The sequence below is a fragment of the Furipterus horrens genome, unplaced genomic scaffold, assembly GCF_987537825.1.
Source record: "Furipterus horrens unplaced genomic scaffold, mFurHor1.1.pri manual_scaffold_9, whole genome shotgun sequence".
In the NCBI taxonomy this organism is placed as follows: Eukaryota; Metazoa; Chordata; class Mammalia; order Chiroptera; family Furipteridae; genus Furipterus; species Furipterus horrens.
The window spans coordinates 44,785,512-44,807,569 of NW_028327179.1; the positions used below are offsets into that span (position 1 = coordinate 44,785,512).

At 34.9% G+C, this 22,058-nt stretch overlaps 1 protein-coding gene across 2 annotated transcripts in view; it reads left to right on the forward strand.

The window, feature by feature from the left end:
* Nucleotides 1-1,619: 1,619 nt before the first annotated feature.
* Nucleotides 1,620-22,058, forward strand: part of SEMA3C (semaphorin 3C) — a 177,422-nt gene continuing 156,983 nt past the window's right edge. Inside the window, exons 1-2 of one of the 2 annotated variants that reach the window (XM_090287286.1) lie at nt 1,620-1,984; nt 3,941-4,080. In XM_090287286.1, the coding sequence (XP_090143412.1) occupies nt 3,978-4,080 (103 nt within the window). In that variant the 5' untranslated portion in view covers nt 1,620-1,984; nt 3,941-3,977. Of the gene's footprint in view, nt 1,985-3,940; nt 4,081-16,704; nt 16,869-22,058 lie in introns of those variants that run through there. The other variant, XM_090287287.1, reaches the window with a different exon arrangement.

The window sequence follows — 22,058 nt, forward strand, 5'->3', positions numbered from 1 at the left end:
TTTATCTTGGTTCCCTGAAACTTAAAAATAAAGTACAGAATATATCCTACCTTACACAGAAGTACAGATTATTCACTGTTGAATGGCTGCAAATTTCTAAATTAATAATTACATAATTTATTAATGCTCCTAGCAATCTTCTAATGTGTTTTTTTTTCTCTTCCCCCTCATTAAGTTAATGTTGACACAGACATCAGTAGGAAGATAATCATGGTCAATATATAACTTGGGCCTCAATCAGTTTCAGAAGCATTTCAGGGAAATGTACATTGTGCTTACATGTTTGCCTCTGTTTTTTAATACTGTCAGATGTTTGGTGGGTTAAATTCAATATTACACACGTTTGTCAAGAAGCTGTTCAATTTTCATTGCACTGAACATCACAAAAAGAATTTAAATACATTAAAATTTGAAAAATAATACGTACATTAGATGAGGGTTTGTTTTTTTTTCCATAAACTTAGACATGTAAAGATGATATTGGTCCCGGAATATAATTTTTGAAGGCTTAAATTTGCATTCTTATTTGATGTGGTCCCTTCATATCTCAGCTATATAGAGAGTTAGACAGTTTTACATAGACTGGACATAACAGGTGGTGCTTAGACACAACGCTGTGTCTTAATCACCTCTTCACTTCCTCCTATCTCAGATTTAAGTCAACTGCCCCACTCCAGCAATGATTTTGCACTCACAGAAGTACTTTCTATGATACAGTTTGTAAAAATGAAGTGCTCTGTTTTACCTCATAATGAAAATTATAAAAAACAAGCTGAAGAAATTGCACTCCATAGTCCCTTTGTATAGTGACATCTGCTGGGCTGTAGCCCACAGTGATTTTTAAGCAAGTACCTGTTCCTTTTATGGTGGTGGAGTCTCATTTTTCCTGCTGTTCCAATATGTAGTTCATTGTGGTCAGAGTAATAATTGTCACTTAAAACATCAAAGTCAGTTCCAGAGTTGAACAAGTTTACCTGAAAAGACATCTAGAAATACACCCCTAATGTCTAGATGTGTAAACCTCTATTTGTTGGTATATTTCAGAACAGTCTTCCTTCACAAAACTGTGAAGTAATTTCTTGTAAATATGTTCTGGGAGGATACAGGAGGGGAAAAGTACTGGCAATGAGCAAGTGTGTAGAGGTCAACAGAATTACAGCATTCCGTACCTTAAGGAAACGCAACAGAAGACAATACACACTGAAAAGGATAAACTTCTGAGACGAGACTGTTGGTTTAATGACGACGTGTTTTTAAAAATTTGCTGCAGGAAAAGGACAAGACTAATGCTCTTTTAACGACGCATCTCTTTGCCTTAAAAGGATGCAGTGATCCTTTTTTGGAAAAAAGAAAAGAAAAGAGAAAGACTGCATTGCACTTTGGTATTGATGGCTGTATGCCTTCCTAGAGTTGCCAGTAACAAACAAAAACGTTGGAGCACCTACTGTAAGTTGCTCATTCCACCGCGGACTGCGAAGGAGCAGAGTTGTTCCCCCCGTCCGCCAGTCTGCTGCAGCGCATTCCTGCATCTCCTGGCAGCGGGTTCCGCGGGCCGCCCCGCCCTCGCGGCTCCCGGCCACCCTCCCGCGGGCGCGCCCTGGGTGGGGCCTGGCGGACGGTGGAGATGGGGCCGGGAGCGCTGGGCTGGTGATGCGAGTCTGCAGGGCGGCGCGCCGGGGCAGCGGGAGCCGCGCGCCGCGTCGCTGTAATCGGACACCGAGCGCTCGCCAATCCCCCCCCACCCCCCTACGCCCAGCCAGTTTCCATTCACTCCGAGGTGCTTGATTGAGCGAAGCGGAGGACTCCGGGTGCCACGGCACCGCAGCGCTGAGGATTCCTTTACAAAGAAACTCAGAGGACCGGGAAAAAGAATTTCACTACTGGGACGCTCTAGAAATTAAGGTCTTCTGGGAAAAGGGCTAGAAACACACGCGGAGCCAAACCGGTAGCAAATTGATTTTCCCGTGCTGGTCTTCCCACCTCGGTAAGCTGGATTCCTTATTTTCAGCATTACAAATTTAGCAAAATATAACTTTCGGGTTGGTGTATCGACTTTTCACACATCGCTGTGCTCAAGCCTACACGTTTTCTTAAGAGCATAGACAGTTTGTCAGGGAACTGTCTCTCTTGCTGAGAGCCCGGCTTGAGTTGTTTCTTTAGGTCGTGACACCTGCGGAGAGTTAAAGTTGAGTATTTCAATGACTTCTGCGGCAATATTGCTGGAAGGACATAAAAGAGTCGTTTTCTTTCATGTTATTGGTGTTTCTATCAGAAGTAAAAACAACCCCCAGCCTAAGTGTCTGGGTTAAAGGGAAGAAATTATAAAATAGGGGGTGTGAGGCATGTGTAAGACACTTGGCTCGAGTCTCTTTTCTCTAGGTAGGCTTGAAATCACATTGCACTGTATAGTAGCTTCATGGGACCTGCTGTTTCATCTCTATTATTATTATTATTTTGCAGTTTGTGGCATGTGTCTCTTTTGGGGAGACGTACCAGGTAAAATACTGATAATCGCAATATGGCAAAGGGTGTGAATATTATCAGCCTCCTTAATAAAGAGACAAAGGTTAGGCGTATTTATGGCTTTGTACCAGGGAGCAAATTACTAAGGGAAAGTCAGTCCATAAAATTAATTTTCTTCTACATTAATTTAGGGATGACAGGGTGAAGAGGTTGTGGAAGCAGGAAGAAACTGTTTCTTTTGAAAATTACCAACACAAACATCTCTAGGGTTTCCTCCATCTGTGTGATAAAAGAGGCTACAATTTTGTTTTTAACTCTCATAACATGTGTACCGCCTAGGAAATCCACTTACAATTTTTGTTTAAAATAGCATGTTGAGTTTACTTGTGATTTTTTTTTCTGTATTAACAAAGTAGCCTTTACAATTTTTAGTGGCATTTTTACTGAATAAAATTCGTGATAAGATTTTAATTTAAAAAGCCACAAACTATTGAAGATCAGAATCGCTATAACCTATAAAAATTAATTTCTAGATTAAACTGTGTGTTGTCATTTCAGGGTATAATTATGCTGGACTCAAAATTATGGGATTTTTTTTACGGTCCCGAGTTTATTTCTCATGTTGTGGCCACTGGAGCTCTTATAGATCTCTAGATACACATTACCTGATCTTCCTTGGTATTCAGACATTAGTTAATAGCATGTGTTAATTTTATAGCTACAGTTTCAAACAGTCCTTGTCTCTCTGATTTATCTTTTGGAATTTTGACAGCCACTTTCTGGTTGATTTATTTTAAATATGTATTGAGGGATACATGGTTCATTGGATTGCTCACCACTAGGTCACTCATTTGAATTTGGCACCAGTCCACGGTTACCTCATCTGCATCATTTAACAGCTGCATGGTCTTCCATATATGTTGGCTGATAACTGTTTCAAGTAATCTTAGTCATCAGGAATTGAGCATATGTAAATGTATGTATGGAAACACCATTTTAGAGATGATTACTCCAAAAGAGTTAATGCTATGGAAGTGAGTGGGTACACATGAATGTTCATGTAAGATTTTTGTACTGCTACTGTATTTGTAGGAGAAAGGAATGTTTTCATCCATTAATGCCTATTAGTACCATTCTCAAGTCATTTAAACATAATGTGATTTTTAGAGAGATGATCAAATTTAAATATTGGGAATAAATAACTTTTTCCTGGTTGCTTTGTTCTGCTTTAATATTAGCATTATGTTTTAGAGGATGAAACAGTTTCTGTTTTGCAAACACTTCCAGACCAAATGAGTCAAATCCAAATTTTCAAATCTAAGAAACTAAGTCACAGCACCTCCTACTGTTTGCATGACTATAAAAGGTAAGAAGTGTCTTGTGAATAGGGAGCTCTGTCTAGATTGCTGATTTTGTTTGTGTGGGTGTGCTCCTAAAATGTGAAATGAAATATAAGAAACTTATCTCTTTTTTAAAGGTATTTCCCTTGGATAGTAACTCGAAAATTGGAAGAAATGGCATTCCAGGCAATTTGCATGTTGGTTGGAGTATTTGTTTGTTCTGTCTGTGTAAAAGGATCTTCTCAGCCCCAGGCAAGAGTTTATTTAACATTTAATGGTAAGAAAGTTGATAAATACTCTGGAAGAATGTTATTTACTTTTCTTTTCTTGTCCAGATTAAAAAATTAAAGACAGTCAAGTATTATTGAGTATTCCTTAATTTAAAAAATATTGATGGGACTGGTTTTTGGATGATATGGCTATGTAAAATTGTTAGTTAATAGACAAAAGCCCTTTATTGCATTTGTTTATGAAAATGCTTGAAGTATATTTTGCTTCTTTTTAAGTTTCTTCTGTGTTTGCATGTGTATGCATGTGGGGGGTGGTGAGGTGAAGGACTCAAAGCCTAAGATCTTTGATCTTAATATTCACCTGGTTTGGTTGAGAAACACCTATTTGCTAATACTCATCAGCAGAAAGAGCTATTCAGCTGTAATTACTGAAAATTTTTCCTAATAGATTTTGAACATTAATCTAGAATCTGGTCTTTACATATAATGATGTTTCTTCTGTTTCCACAAGAACTTCCTGAGGTTGGCAAAGTCTCCTAATTAATTGAAAAAGAACTAAATGAATAGTTCAAAATGTGTCTGTGATTGTTGGTGTGTACAGATGTTTTCAGAAGCTTAGGGAAATGGGTGTGACTTCACATTTTCACAAGCATAAAAGTTATAAGGTCCTCTGAAGGGAATGGTTTGCCAAATGTATGCACACGTTTAATGTATATATTTCAAAGGACTTACAGATGGACGATTTCAGTGAGTCACATAACCCATACTAATTGAACAGATGGAATAAGAAATGAATAAGGAAGATCATCTTGTCAGTCATGGTTATTTATATATATTTTTACTTCTTTGAGGTCTCTTTGCATAAACCTCAGTGTCTTTGGGCATATTTTAACTTTCATTTGAATAAAACAACAACAACATACTCTAAACCTTCCTGTAGCAAGATGTCTTTGAAACTATTATCTTGAATTTCAGATAGCAGTGTGACTGACACTAGTCAAATGGCTCCCTCCCTCCCTCCCTCCCTCCTTTCCTTCCTTTTTCTTTTTCTTTCTCTTTCTTTCTTTTTCTTTCTTTCTTTCTTTCTTTCTTTCTTTCTTTCTTTCTTTCTTTCTTTCTTTCTTTCTTTCTTTCTTTCTCTCTCTCTCTCTCTCTCTCTCTCTCTCTCTCTCTCTCTCTCTCTCTCTCTCTCTCTCTCTCTCTCTCTCTCTCTCTCCCCCTCCCTCCCTCCTTCCCTCCCTCCCTCTCTCTCTCTCTCCCTCTCTCCCTCTCTCTCTCCCTCTCTCTCTCTCTCTCTCTCTCTCTCTCTCCCTTCCTTCCTTCCTTCTTTCCCTTTCTTTCTTTCTTCTTTCTTTTTCCCTCACCCCCTTTCTCTCTTTCTCTTTCATTTTCATTTTTTCATTCTTTTGTTCTTTTGTTCTTTATTTCTTTCTCCTTCTTTCCTCCCTCCATTCCTTCCTTCTTCCCTCCCTCCCTCCCTCCCTCCCTTCCTTCCTTCCTTCCTTCCTTCCTTCCTTCTTTCCTTCTTTTCTTCCTTCCTTCTTCCTGTCACTGAGTGCTTTATCCAAGATCATCATAAGCTCTGGAGGAGATTTATTTAGAATTTAGAGTGTGTGAGCTTCTAATTGCTTCCTTAGATTCTAAGCCAGGTATTACCCTTAAAAGCCATGGCTATCCAGTTAAGTCGTGAAGAAAGAAAAAAAGACCCTTTGAAGTGCCCTTTTTAAAAATTATTAAGCATCTTTCAGTCTACTTACACATTTTCTCCTCAGTTGAAAACTATGAAATATCTAATATAAAGAAAGGCATTAAGGATCAATACTATTTTTCCTCTATTTTTTGTATTTCTCTCAAATATAGGAAGATGGAGTGTTCTCATAGATTAGGTCTTAAACCTTTTCTCCCTATTACATAAAAGTTAACCAAACTTTTAACCTAAACTTAACCCAACATAGGTGAATATTAAAAAGATGTATGTCACCAGGGATATTTCATCAAGTCTATACTTGAAGAGATAGTTACAATTTGTCTTTTAAGGAAATTCTGTAATATACTCTTTTATATCAAAATTCAGTACTATGTGGGACAGTAGCTGCTATGCATAGAGTGACAAGAAGTTATGATGGGCTTTTAAAAATACTGCATCTCTAATATTTTAAATGTTCTCAAACTCAAAACAGATTCTTGCAAAATAAGACTTACCTTAATTTATAACATATGTAGAATACTGTATGGTAAAGTAAACTGCTGATCTGGAATTATTATAATTCCTGATATTTTATTCTTCCCAAGAGTCTTAATAGGAAATAATCAGAGAGAAAAATTGTCACTTAATTTAGAGACTGTTTTAAAGAGATTTATCAGTAGGGAAAACACACTTAATGAAAATTCCATAATTTCTGAATTAAATGCAAAATATCTTCTAAAGTAAACTATATATTAGATAAGGTATCATAAGAAAGTACCTTGGGCAAAAACAATTGTTAAAATGTTTAAATTTTAATAATAAATTTATAGTTATTTTCTTAAGAGATTTAATAGTATACCTGCTTTAGACACCTGTTCCAAATTTCCTATAATTTAAAATTTCTCATTGATTTTGTGGTGACTTATCTGAGTATAACAATGAGTAGGTTACTGAACTTCTTCCAAAGTGGTTTATTCTTGACCTCAAAATATAGAATTTTGTGTAGGGTTGACATATATAGGGTGGGGTAAGAGTAGATTTACAGCTGTTCATGTGGAAAATAATATAATAATTAATAATAATAAAAGAATAAACTCTGTTTCGCACACTCACAACTGTAAACCTACTTTTGACCCATCCTGTATATGAATATGTATTAATTTAAATACATAGGGATATATAGTTTCATTTATTTCATATTTCAAAATTTCTATAACTACTTCAAAACCTAAAATCAGGACTTGGAAGATGCTTTTGAGGAAATTAAAATAATTTCAAGTTACATCAGGCAGAGGTCTTTTGATCTTTATAGTTTCTTGTAATTATGTTGTCTCCTGGCTCTTCTGTCTTGAAATCTTCACTTTCACTTTGTCATCTGCCTATTTCTTTCTGGGGAGAACTTTTAGGAGAATCCTCTCAGTCTTGTCTTATTGACAGTCAAATTAAGAATCGCAGGTGATGTAAAGGTATGGATAGCAAGAGATTCCTTCTCCCATCCAAGTTCCATCCCTTCTTCTGGTGGTGGAATTATAGACTGATAACATTTAAGAAACGATTTACAGATTTGCCATGTCTATTGATCTAGTGCAAGGTTAGCCAGATGGTCATCAGTCCTACCAGAGAATGTTCTTCAGATGTTATTAATTATTTACATTTGTGCTAGCTAAATCTTGCATGTTAAGAGAACTGACTCCTCATAGATACTACATTTTGTAATTTTTATAAATGTCATTTTATGCTAAATAGCTTTTCAAATGAATATAAAGTTTATGCAGATGTTTTTAAGTTGAATTTTTGTTGAAAACAATTCAATAGTTTAACAGATTTATATTTTATAGCATTATTGCCACTATATTCTATATCTATGGAATCTATAAAAGTCATATAGAAAGGCAAGGATATAGATATAAAAGAGACAAAAATTGTTTAGCTTGCTAATATACAAGGGAAAGCATTGCACTTATCCAGTAAGGATTTTAGATGTAGTATTTTATAAAATCAGGAGTAAATACAAAATAATTTGATGAAAAAAAGTCAGTTGCATATAATCTTAATAAAAGGTTCTGAACTTCAGAAAAATGAAAATACTATCTATATTTGAATATATAAAATGTGATTACTGAGTTAAATGTGTTAAATATTGTTTCTATTTAAAAATTGGAAAAATTCTTATAATAATATGACTTTCTCAGCTAACAGTTCAGATTGTGAATCTAGGATGTTTGATTTACTGACATAAAGTTATTCTTAATATCTTATTATCCTCACTATGTCTGTAGGAACTGTAGTAATGTTCTTCATTTCATTTTTGATGTTGATAATGTATATCTACTTTCTTAATGTTCTGACTGATCTGTGTAGAGATCAATTTTTCCAATTTGTTGATCTCTTTAAATAATCAACTTCTGGGTTTTTTCTGTTATTTTTCTGTTTGACATTTCCTTGACTTATGCTCCAAAATATAATTATCTCATTTCTTCTTGATTTGTGCATTATTTACTCTTTTATAACTTTTTATTATGGAGATTTAAATCAGAGATATGATATTTAAAAAATTTTAACCAGTTATACAGTTATGCTATAAATTTCCCTTGAAACACTGCTTTAGCAGTGCCCTACATATCTTGATAAAATGTGTTTTGATTTTGAGTGAGTTCAATATATCTTCTAACTTCCTCATTATGTTTTCTTTTACCCGTGGATTGTTTAGAAATATTTTGTATAATTTACAAATATTTGGGACAGATATATTATTTACATATATAGATATAGATATATCTGTTATAGATATCTGGTTTAATATCTTGTTTTCAAAGAACATATATGCTTTCCAATTCTTTAAAATCTATTTAAACTGTTTTATAACACAGAATATAATCTATATAAAAAGAATGTGTATTCTTCTTTTGCTCCATAATGTCCTATTAATACCAATTAGGTTCATTCAGTTGATGGTTTGTGATGTTCTCTATATCCTTACTCGTTTTCAGTCTATATGTTCTTTTACTGACAGAAGAAGTTGAACTCTCCAATTATAATTATGGATTTGCCTGTTTCACTTTTCAATTCCATCAATTTTTGCTTCATGTTTTGAATTTTTTTTATTAGGTACTGACATATTTAGGAGTATTATATCTCCTGACGAATTGCCCTTTTTTTCCATTATTAAATATCGCTGATTATTCCTGGTAATAATCCTTATTCTGAAATGTATTTTTGTATGCGTGTAATGCTTTTATATTTTTTGTATAATGAAAAATAACAACAACATTTTAGTTATAATAAAGTAGGGAAAATGTTTACCATGATTACACTGGCCTCTACCAATTTTTTAATTAAAATCTTAGGACATATATTTAAATGGACTTATTTTTGATATGCATAAATGTATGAATGTTTGATTGGCAATGTGGTATAGTAAGAACAGCATTTACATAGTAACCAAAAAAATCAGGATTTTTAATCTTTGATTCTTCACTAATTAATTCTGAAACTTTATCAGGACCTCAGTTCCCTGACCATTTAAAAACATTGGACAAAATTATTTCTAATACCCCTTGTTGTCCTATAATTAAGCGACATGTAAGCTTAGTTTTGTTTTTAAAATATTACCTTCTTTGAGAAACTCTTTTAGAATAACCTCTTTAATGCTTTCAAGAACATTTTGTGTAAATGACCTGTATGTGGAAGAACAAAACTAAACAAACAATTTTGAAAAATTCAGTTATTTTAGATTCATACAAAACTGGTTTTAATCATGATTGTCTGCTACTTTCTGGGTAGGCAACATTGTGGTAATTACCTAATCTCTCTAATGTGGAGTTTTATTCTCTGTAAAATGGGAGTAACACATACTTCATATAACTTTTTAAAAAATTAAATGAAATAATTTTGTGAAATGTGTTGGGGGTATATAGAATACATCTCATTACAGTACATTCACAAGCTTGCATTAGAGTTGGAATTTGCAAATTCCTTTAGGGAAGATACATGGTCTTCATTTGTACTGTAATTACTTTCCTTCCACGTAGCATAGTGACTGATATATTGCACAATAAATGTTGAATTAACATAAATTTTGATACCCCTTACCACTATACCTCCCCAAACAGTAGGGCCTTGGTATACTGCAATCGCCCATTAGTGAGTTTTGGGTAATTTAAAACAAAGACAGATAGCAGGTAGAAAGCAACAGATATCCATTTCTTCATTATAGCACTAAAATATAAAAAACATGAGAGGAATTTCTGAAGATTGTATTTTTTTAAAGTCCATTTTTTAATGATAAGCTTGAACTTAATAAGAACCCAGTGTACTTGGTTGATTTCTAATTATTGTCATAGCATAGTAAGTGGCTTGAAATTAGAGCATTTAAGAGTACCATAAAGCCTCAGGAAAGGAAGTATATGGGGTAGTTTCTGTAACACGGAATGAAATATATCTGTGTAAATATAGCCATAGAAATGTATAAATAAAGTACAAGTATATCTATATAAATACCAAATGTATGTCATATACTGCACTTAAAGCAATGGCTGTTATATAGTGTATCAGATTTTCTTCGTACTTTCAATGAGTAATTTGAAATTTATTCAGGAATATTTGCTCTTTGGAATACTTTGTGTGTGATGAAATTAATAGACCTTAAATTCAATATTTTAGTTAAGATTTAATTACTGAATTTGTTAATCTTATGTAAGGTAACAAGGATATATGCTATTGTTACTGAAATAGCAAAATTCCTTTTTTATTGTTTTAAGATTGAATACTAACTACAGTTAAGTTAACTCATCCAAAATGCACAGTAGCTCCGCCTCTATTACTAAAGAAGCAATTATTCAGTCATATGGATATTTGTCTTTCTGTCTTTCTACTACAAACCTCTGAATTATCAGGCATTACTTTCTTTTTTAATTCTTACCCAAGGATATATTCTTTTAAAAAAAATGATTTTAGAGAGAGAGGAAGGTAAGGGCTGGGGGGCGGGTAGGGAGAGAGAGAGAGAGATGTGAGAAACATAGATCGGTTACCTCATACAAGCACCCTGACTGGGGGGGTCAAACCTACAACTTAGATATGTACCCTGACCGGAGTCAAACTCGCAGCCTTTTTTGGTACATGGGACAATGCTCCAACCAACTGAGCTTCAGACATTACTTTTTTTTAGTAATCCTGATGAATACTGGATTATCATTTTTTTTTATGTTTTTAGATCTAGAAAGGTAATATTTAAAAAAAAAAAAAGGATAAAACTAAGGTGCATTCAATATCCCATAGCTTCGAAAAGCCTGAATATTATTTTACTGAATTGGCAGCAAGCTGGCTCTACTTCAATTTTTCTTTTGGCCCAAACTCTTATGAGTTATTAAGGTGCCAATGGAATTATCTTAAAGCACTTATTAAGCTTTGAAAGATCAAAAATAAATTCATTGATAGTTAAATGCATGGCAAAAAGTCAATTACTAGTCTTAAATCTTTGCTTGTGTTCACTAGAACAATAAAGACGTCTTACTGCTAAACTGTTCCTCACCCCTTTGAAGCCTGTGAATAATTGCCTAAAACTCAAAAGGAAAATGACAATCAAAAGTCTGAAACTTTATAAAGGTTTCTACTATTTGGATACATTTTTCCTTAGCTTATATTGGCCAATTTCCAGCCCACGATTGAGTTTTACATTTACATTTACATGTGCATGACAGTGCATTAAAAACATAAAAATGTCACTGTGAGTTGTATCGGAAAACACGTGTTTGAAGTGTAGAGTCTAGGCTTGCATAGGATTATCAGTTCTTTACGTTATTTACTTTGTGATTCTTTTTGCTTTCTTTCAATGCTGGATTTTTATTAATAAAGTTATAAAAAGTTTCCATGTCATTGGTAGTATATAAATGAAAGAGGATGAGATTTTACAAAACATATTTTATCTTGTAATATTTGCTTCATTTGACAAGAAGCTTAGTTAAATAAATGACAAATAAAAGGACCCCTGTGAACTAGTGAGCTAACCCCAAAAGCCAATGAATTGTTATTAGACAATAAACTCAGAATAATAAATTGCCTCTTTATGAACTCTGGTAGCATTAACCTTTCAAGGCACATTTGTTGAAAATAGTTTGTCTTATGGTTGCCCAACAGATAAAAGTAAAGGCACTTGTTCTTGATTTCGCCATTAATCTTGGGAGAATGCTCAATCTCATTGTATTGAGTCTTCTGAAATATTTAGTGCTTGGGAAAACTTGTGTTACTGCAGTTTCTTTTAAACCCCCTTCTGATGGTCTCAATTAAGTGTCAATTAAACATTTTAAATAACACCTGCATGTTTTGATAAATCAAAACTCAATAAAGGGTGCTGTGTAAATAAGAAGCTCTCTGCATTTTTCCTCTGTGAGAGTGTCATTGAAATCAGGAAGGAACTGATGAACGGAATCCAAGGGTGCATTGGACTTTGCTGGACCATGAAGAGTCTTAAGTAGAATAGCACTAAATTTGATGTAAATGGAAAATTAAAACTGTTATCAAATACCATGGGAATAAAAGATGAGAAGAAATTGCCAAGGAATTTTGTATGTCTATTTTTCCCTATAATATATATTTATATAGGACTCTAGCAGTCAAAATAAAACAAAATCTCTTTCATAGCCTTAAATTGGATGAGGGAAGTTTTAAGTACAAAGAAAGTCTCTTGGGAAATACTAGGGTAGACTGTTTTACAATGATATGCTGTGGATCTCTTTTCTTGAAGATCTTTAGAAAAAACTTAGAAACTCTGTCATAAAAAAGTAATTCTTTCCTAGGTGAGTTTTCTCGTATTCTGATTAGTAGCTTAATTGTGCTGCCAAAAGATGATGTGATGTTGAGCTAAAGGTACAAGGTTCCTGCAATTGTGAACAGAAAAAGGATGCTTCAGTGATCTGAAGTCAGAAGAGTGAGTTTATATGCTATATTTATTCAGCCATCCAACCAAAGCAATTTCATGAAAAAAAGATGTCATATTCCATGATTATTCATAAACATGTATAAACGCTTATGATTAAACTTCCTATCAAATGAATATGGTTTAAGTGGTGCTAGATACCTTATTTTAAATCTCTTCACATGTTGATCAAACATTGATATGTTGTTCACATATGAGGAGAAAAAATATGTTACAAATGTTAACCCCATTTAATTCTTTAACAACACTGTTTAGCTTCATAAATGGAGATACAGAGAAAGTAACTGCCTGAGTTCACAGGGCTGCAGAGGGGCATGATTAAAAGAAGGTCAAACTGCAGAGCTGGAGCCATGTCTGTAGACTTGGCTAGAATAAGTTTTAAGGTCCACAAAAGTCATAATTAAAAGAAAAAAACATTTTCTCAGGAGGGCATTCTGTAAACTCATTTTATCATGTTGAAGGTGTCACAATACACTTTTGCTTTTCTTTTAAAACATCAAGCCTTCCTGAAAATGAAGGAAATAAAGTTCATGCTCTACAACATCCCCAATTCCCCTTTCAATTTTGTATTCGTCAAGATGAGGATGGAGGAATTACCCCTCTAGAACCTGCTTATTTAGTTGCTGTAGGAAAGATCCCCATTTGGCTATGGGAGCAAGTCTGAGCTCAAAGGATAACTATAAGAAAATTTATTCTTCTCTTTCCTCTCTTCCATGCAGATTTATCAGGGTGTGTTTCCATGAGTTCAGCAGACTGCACTTTCTCTTAAAGAAAAAAAAAAGGAACAAGATTCAAGTGATCTTTTTTTACGGCTACCATTGTAGCATCAACTAAATATATACTGAGACACACTCTTTTTCCATTTCCTAAATACCTTTTATATAATGAGTATAAAAAACAAATTATCATTTTTGTTTTAGTTCCATTACTGTCAAACAATAAAAGTATTGAGAAAAAACTGCAACCTTTGGGCAAATTCCAGCACCCTATGCCTTTTACATTTTCATTTGTGTCATTGAAGACCTCTGTTGTTAATGGAAACAAATTTAAAAGCAAGAAACAGAGCATGAGTTGGCAAGAAGGCAGAGCTCAGTGCTAAGCCATGTGCTATTTTAGGGCAGTGCTAGCCATGAAACAATGTGCTGAGCTGTAAAAGATGGCAAGTATATTCTACAGGTTCAAGACTCATGCTTTTCAAAAACAATCATTTTGATGCTCCATCATTCAGTGGAAATTAAGTGCCTTTGAGCACAAAATAGTCATATTACTTCTACAGAGTGCATTTTACTTTTTGGAAAATTTCTACCTGATATCTCACTTATTACAGGTTGCCAATGAAGTAGGTAGGCATGGAAACCCAGAGGGGATAAATGTCTTGGCTAACAACTTGTAGCTTGATGGTGGCAGAGACAAGACTAGAAGAGGGAAACAGAAAACAAAACAAAAAAAGAAAGAAAAAAATTAATTATGACTTGTGCTTGCAGGGAATCAGAGACCTTCTTAAAATACATATTATAATGTCTGCAGAGATGCTAGGCCATGAATATGAATATTAACACATTTGTTTTCCAAAGTATGCACAAGAGTGTAGCTTAAGCATATGGCATTTTAAATTAACTAATTTTTAGCAATAACTTATGGATTATTACATGTGAAACTTTAAATATATTTAATACCACATTAGAAAATGCCTTTCAATTATCTTTGAAAAAATTAAGGCGGTACATAAATACCAAAGATTTATATTTTTATTTCTAGCCTATTCATGTCAATTAATGAACATACTTTTTTTGTCTTGCCTTTCCCAAGTGACTGCTCTTGTAATTAAGTTTTTCATTTGATGTGGCATGTATATCAGGATACCATTTTCCTGTTGTCTATCCCTAAAGTATTCTACTGTGCTCATTTATGTATTGCCTTAGAAGGAAAACACTGTTAAAATAATCTTATGCTCCAGTTTGAAGTAGTGTCAATAAAAGTGCCTAATTTTCTTGTCTTTCTCAACTTTATAATTTGCCAGCATTTAAGATTATTGATAATAAAAATATGAAATTTTCTCCCTAATTAATTCTTAAATTTTCACTTCCCTGAAACTATTTTCTTATTAAAAAATGAGCAGATACTAGACTTTGATTATAAGATTGCTTCTTTTTAATTTTATGTATAATGAAAGCTAATGTCAAGTTTCTAGTTTATATGGAAGTAATAAATCAAAAGAGTCAAAGCAATATAATTTTACAGTAGATAATTTCTTTTTCCTTAAGAGGATTAGACTGCTGATTTCACAAAAAAAAAAAAATCCTTGAGCCTCTGTAGGAGTTAAAGAAGCTGTTGCTAAATTGTTTCATGAAAAATATCTTCTTTCCTTAGTATAGAATTTCTCTTGCTAAAGGCAGAATTAAGGAGAGGGGATATATATCTGATAAAAGTAAATGCACTATCTATACACATACACATATATACATATAATCTATGAGTAAGATCCATTATATTTCAACATGACTTCAGTCTTTTCTAAGTGTACAATGTCTTATAAATGCATATATCAAAAACTGAGAAGTCAGGAAAAAAACTATTGTGTTTCTGATATTATGTTTTCTTACTTTGAAGTTTCAAATACCACAAATTTATAATTATATAATAATTAGCTTCACAAACATTTTAGTACTTAAAATGTTACTGTAACACTTGGATGTACAGTAAACAACTTGGAGCGAATAAGAAACTCTGGTGACATGTATTTAAACCTTGCCTCCCTCCCATTACTGATGATTAGTAATAGAACAAAATGACTTGCTGAATAACAACCTGCCAGAACTGGGTAACCCATTTTTAGTACAGATAACAGGAATGCAAATGTGGCAAATAATATGTAAAAGAATCATAAATAAATATCTAAATTTATTTCACTATCCTTGTTTCTTTTATAGCCAGTGAAGTCTCGCGACCCAAGTTGTCGCTGTTACTATAGTTAGCATCAACTGAAAGTCCTAATTATAGCATATGAAATATAATCTTTCATTACATGATGCTTCTGCTTTCTAAAATCTTCATTTCATAAAATTTAGATTAGAAAAATCTTTTTCTCTTTTGTAAATATACATAACTCTACAAACCATGTGATGTGCGCCAAGTTGACATTTTATTCATTACTGATACTGAAATCGGATAACACAACGTGTCTGAAGATTTTAAGACACCACTAACAAAATTAGAAACAAAGTAAAGGGAGTCAAACACCCTCTTACGGTCAGGTATACTGGTATATCTGGCCACAGCTTCTTTTAAATGGTAGAGACTACTACATTTAAAAACACAATTCCAACAGAACTATAATTCTTTTTTTTTTTTTTTTTTTTAATCCTCACCTGAGAACATGCTTATCGAATTTAGAGAGAGGAGAAGGGAGAAATAACGAGAGGGAGAGAAACATCAATGTGAGAGAGGAACAAGGATCGGCTGCCTCTTTCACCCTGCAGCCCCCGACTGTGGATGGAATTGCATCCCAGGCATGTGCCCAGACTGGAAACGGAACCTGCCCAACCTTTTGGTTTACTGGACGACACTCCTATCAACTGAACCACACTGGCCAGGGCTGGAACTATAATGCTTATTAACTCACATACCTCTTATTTAATGAGTAGGTGAATAGTAGCAAAGTAATTATTAAATTGGCTTATATAAAGTATGTAATATTTTTATTGAATTTCATTATGGAATTAGAGTTATGTCTATATGTACACAAATCTGCAGTAGACTGGATTGAAAACTTTTAATGAAGATACTTAAGATGATAGCCAGGCATGTATTAGTTTTGTTAATAGGATGGGATGATTATTTTAGAGCTCTTTTTATAACTTTTCCAACCTCTTAAATACACACTAGTGGTCATAATTCAAGTAAAAACAAAACCTCATGTCTTATATTATCCCTTGATTTTGAAAAGACTTATTGAATAATTTATTTTGTGTCAATTGCCGGTAAGAGACTTAACCATCTTTAAACATTATCAACCTAGTTCTGTATTCACACTTAAATGTCATTATTTAGACTTCCGGCCAAGATGGAGGCTTAGACGGACACGCTCGGTCTCCCTCTACAACTAGAGAGGAATACAACTACTTCAGAACAAAAGATAACTAGAAATTCCAGAAAATAAAGCTACATGGAAGCCCAACGTATGACGTTATAAACCAGCGGCGCCCTTTGGGCAGGTAGGAAGAGCGAAAGTGGGTGGTGCTGTTTGCCGTCGCACCAGGGACAGCGGCAGGGAGAACAATCCCAGCAGCAGGGAGAACGATCCCGGCTGCAGTCGAACCCGGCAGCTTGCAACCCCAACGCTGGGGAAAGCAGCCACCACATTGCCTTGAACAGTGAGGCCCAGGAGGCGGGAGGACAGATCCCAGTCTTCTAGCGGAATAACTGTGTGAATCTATCTTGGACCCCCGCCCCCACACAAAGCGCCACAGCGCTGCGAAATAGGTTGCGGATAGGCGCCGGTCGCTGGGTCGTGACGAGTACACAGGCACTGCCCCCTATAGGCGGCCCAAGAAAACAACACATCTGTCAAAATGAGGCAGACAACTATAGAAATCCCGGTGGTGCAGCTCACCAGGCAACAGATGAAGAATCTGACAGATGAACAAATAAGAAACCTGTCAGAGGCTCAGTTCAGAGCCATTGTTATCGGGTGGCTTACAGAATTAACACAAGATCTGGAAAAAGATGAGAAAGAATCGAAAAACACTCATACTGAAAGGAACAAAACCACATACGAGACAGATGGTGAGGAAATAAAATCCAGAGTTCAAATCAACAAACCAGAACACAGAGAAGGAACAAACAGTCAACCAGTGCAGAGAGAAAAAACGGGAAGCAAGGAAAATGATGAGAGGATCAGAAACCTCTGAGACAGCTATAAAAGGCCCAACATAAGAATCATTGGTTTGCCAGAGGGCGAAGAAGATGAACTAGAAATTGAAAAATTAAGTGAAAATATAATAAAGCAGAACTTCCCACACTTGGGGAAGGAAATAGACTTACAGGTCCAGGAAGCACAGAGAGTTCCAAAACAACTGGACCCAGGGAGAACCACTCCAAGACACAATATAATCAAAATGTCAAAAGTTAAAGAGAGAATCTTAAAAGCAGCAAGAGCAAAGAAAAGAATCATGTACAAAGGGGTCCCAATTAGACTATCAGCTGACTTCTCAAGGGAGACCCTGCAGGCAAGAAGGGACTGGCAAGAAATATTCAAAGTAATGAAAATCCAAAACCTACAACCACGAATACTCTATCCAGCGAAATTGTCATTCAGAATAGAAGGGCAGAGAAAGTGCTTCCAGGGCAAAGTAAAACTGAAAGAGTTCATTAGATCCAAACCACTGTTATATGAGATGTTAAAGGGACTGGTTTAGAAGAAGAAGGATCAAAACTATGAAATCTAAAATGAAAACTGCATCACAAGAAACAACAACAGAAGCTAGGGAATTGAAACAAAGGCAAACTAAACAGGCAACGAGAGTGGAAAAAGAACTATAGGTATGGGGAGCATATTGGGGGGAGGTCAGCAGGGAGGGGGAAGGGGGAGAGGGAGGGAGATGATATAGGAATTAAGGATCATGGTAGGAGGGAATGGAATAGACAGAGAGAGGTTGAGAAGAACTATATGCACAACTAATGGACATGGTCTAAAAGGGGGGGACAACTGGAGGGAGGGGGGCCACTGGGTGGAAGGGAGAAGAGGGAAGGGAAATTGGGACAAATGTAACATTATAATCAATAAAACATTAAAAAAATAAAAATAAAAAATAAATGTCATTATTTAACAATGATTCAAAAAATGGTAAGAGATTGGAGTCTCATTGCTATTATGTACAAATCTGGGTTTAAATAGAAGCAGTCTTTCTGGCATTAAGAGTTTCCAACTTTTGTTGGTCTCTCCAGCCAGATTGTTGCTCCATAAATTCAAACTCAGGGACTTTTTTTTCCCCTTTGAACAGTAATACTCAGAACATTCCAAGAGATCAGAACATTAAGCTGGACTAAAACAATGACTGCATTATTATTACCTAAAGAGCATTTTGAATTTTATTAGAAGAAACCGATTAAGATGTTATTTTCAAGGAAAGGCCTTGGCATGGCTTCAGAAAGTTACTTTCCGGAGTCGGGCAGGGGTTTAGCTGGCACCAAGAGGAGATCTTTAGTTTAGCATCTTGACAGCTTTCATGCACATGCAACTGGGATTTTTTTCTTTAAGCTGATTCTCTTAAAAGCCATGCTTCCTGCCTCCGTTCAACATAATTGCATCAATTCCATTTTCCATTAGTACCCAAAACCTGCTGATGTGACTGGAGCTTTAAAACCTTCGTGTGAAAATATAATTATGTTAATTTTTCAGGGGGATCTGATAATGCATATGTTCTATGCAGCTGTATTTTTTATTTTGATATCCGAAGTAGGATAAGCAAAGAGATTTTTATGCTAGTATGATAAACTTTGGTTATTCATTCAGTCATGTCATCTACAGTAGTACAAGCAATTTTCTGTTACTGAAGGAAAAGAACATTCAATAGACTATATTTTGTTGAAGGAAAAAGCACATGTTGCCGTGCTGCAGAATAATGAAATATTATGATTTTAGGTGGAAGGAAGTGATTGCTTCTCTCTTTTCTTATTATATCTGCAATAGCTGTGTCTCTTTTTAATGTGTTTATTTTCAACTGTTTGTCTTTATGGAATCTTATAACGATCTGCATTGGTTTATGTCATCATATATTTTAAATTTTCTGATATTTATTTGATAATTTTCTACACATGCACTTATTATAGATATTCAGGTATTACATTAGAAATTTAATGTGTAAAATACACTTATATAGCAGTTTTTCAAATTGAATTTATTTTCCTCACATCCCCTCTTTCATTCTTCTTTTTTAATTGAAGTGCAGGGGAAAAAAAGAAAGATTATCAAGCTTAGCCTGGAATTATTCATGAAATAGTAAAAGCCTCAGAGCCCAGGTGCTGATGGAATGTGTTGCAGGAATTGATTTAAAGGTGGTCTAGTGTTAAGATGCATCATCTCTTTGTGCTTTGGAAATAAAATTCGGTGTCATAGCACTTAGGTGAAATTACCTTTAAAACAAATATCCATCTTTGGTTTCCAAATTTTACAATATATACTGATAATAAGGCAGAGTTGTAAAACCTTTCTAAATAGCTTCTGGGTAAAAAAATATTAGATTTTTAATAACTAAAGATAAATTTTCTTAGGTCCATTACTAGCATAAACATTTTTCAAGGTATGTAGTATCTGAATTAAACTTCAACAGTATAAATTATGTTCACCTTAAAGTGGAAACTGGAAAATCTGGTCAGAATTGATTGTTGGCAAATAATAGAACAACAGGAGAAAAAGATTTTAGGCTTTTATAAAGGATGCTGTGTCCACCTGTCTTTTGTTCTTTTGCTGTTCACTCATCCACCCTACTCTAGAGAGATTCCTTTAGCGCATTATTCAGCTATAAGAAAAATACCCAAGAACTGCATTGAATTGCCTGAATATTTTACAGTGCTTACCTTGTGAAATGTTGCCTGCTACATCTGTAAGTAAAAAGAAAAGTATGGTACATGTCCTCTGTCTCAGCGAGCACTTGTTTTAGGCAGCAGGATAAGCGACCTGCAGGATGTGTGCCATAAAAGAGGAGCAATCAAGGCAAACAAACACAGGAGCCTGTCAAGATGAGGAGACACTGAAGTATGGCCCAAAAGAGGGAACAGATCAAGGATCCAGTGAGAGAACTAAGCGATGAGGAGAAAGCCAATCTAACATATAGAATTCAAAACAATGGTGATAAAGATGCTCACAGACTTGACAGATATGCTTAAGTTTGGCAAACACATAAGGGAAGAATTGAAGGCTATGCCAAATGAAACAAAGGAAAGTCCACACAAAACCTATGGTGAAGGGAAGGAAACTGGGGTTCAAATCAATGATTTGGAACATAAGGAAGAAAAAAACAGTCAACCAGTACAGAATGAGGAAACAAGAACTGAAATAAATGAGGAGAGGCTTAGGAAACTCTGGGACAACTATAAACGTGCCAGCATCTGAATCATAGGGGTGCCAGAAGGATAAGAGGAAGAGCAAGAAATTGAAAGCTTATGTGAAAAAATAATGAAGGAAAACTCCTCTAATTTGGTGAAGGAAATAGACATACAAATCCAGGAAGCACAGAGAGTCCCAAAGAAGTTAGATCCAAAAAGGAACACACCAAGACACATCATAATTAAAATGCCAAAGGTGAAAGCTAAAGAGAGAATCTTAGAAGCAGCAAGAGAAAAGCAGCGAGTTATCTACAAAGGTGTTCCTATAAAACTATCAGCTGATTTCTCAAAAGAAACTTTGCAGGCAAGAAGTATTCAAAGTGATGAAAAGCAAGGACCTATAACCAAGATTACTCTATCCAGCAAAGCTAGAATTTAAAATGGAAGGGCAGATAAAATGCTTCCCGGACAAGGTAAAGCTAAAGTAGTTCATCATCACCAAGCCATTATTATATGAAACATTAAGGGAACTTATTTAAGAAAAAGAAGATCAAAACCATGAACATTAAAATGACAACAAACTCACAGCTATCAACAACAGAATCCAAAAAATAAAAACAAAAGCCAACTAAACAAACCTGAATAGGAACAGAATCATAGGTATGGGGATCATTTGGAGGGTTACCAGCTGGGAGGGGGAAAGGGGAAAAAATGGGAAAATGGAGCAAGGATTAAGAAGCATAATTGGTTGGTACAAAATAGAAAGGGGGAAGTTAATAATATAGGAAAGGGTGAAACCAAAGAACTTATGTGCATGACCCATGGACATGAACTAAGCGGGGGGTGGAATTGCTGGACGGAAAGGGGTACTGGGTGGAGGGCAGCAAAGGGCAAAAAAAATTGGGACTACTGTAACAACATAATCAATAAAATATACTTTAAAAAAAGGAGCAATCAATTCATTGAAAAGGCCAATTTTGGAATAAAAACGCTATCTTAAATTGGCTTTAAACTCATTGTGGACATTAATCATTCTGCCAGCAGAAATTACATTTATTTTTTATCATGGTTATAAACTGAATTGAGAGGGTTGTTCAATTGAAATGCCAAGGAAGAGATTATTGCTTTTAACCGAGGTTCTCCAAAGCTCTGAGGCAAAGCACCATTGCTGGACTTTTGCTTTGTTTTCTTACTTATCTCCGAATTCCCAGCAGCACCTCCTTATGACTGTCTGACTGATCAGTTGACAAAGGCTTGACTCAGTTTGCCAGATTGTCTTCAAATGCCCATTAAAAATTCTAAAGTGCCTATAGCAGTAGTAGGGGTTTGGGATTGTTTTTAGAGTCCTCTCCACTTCT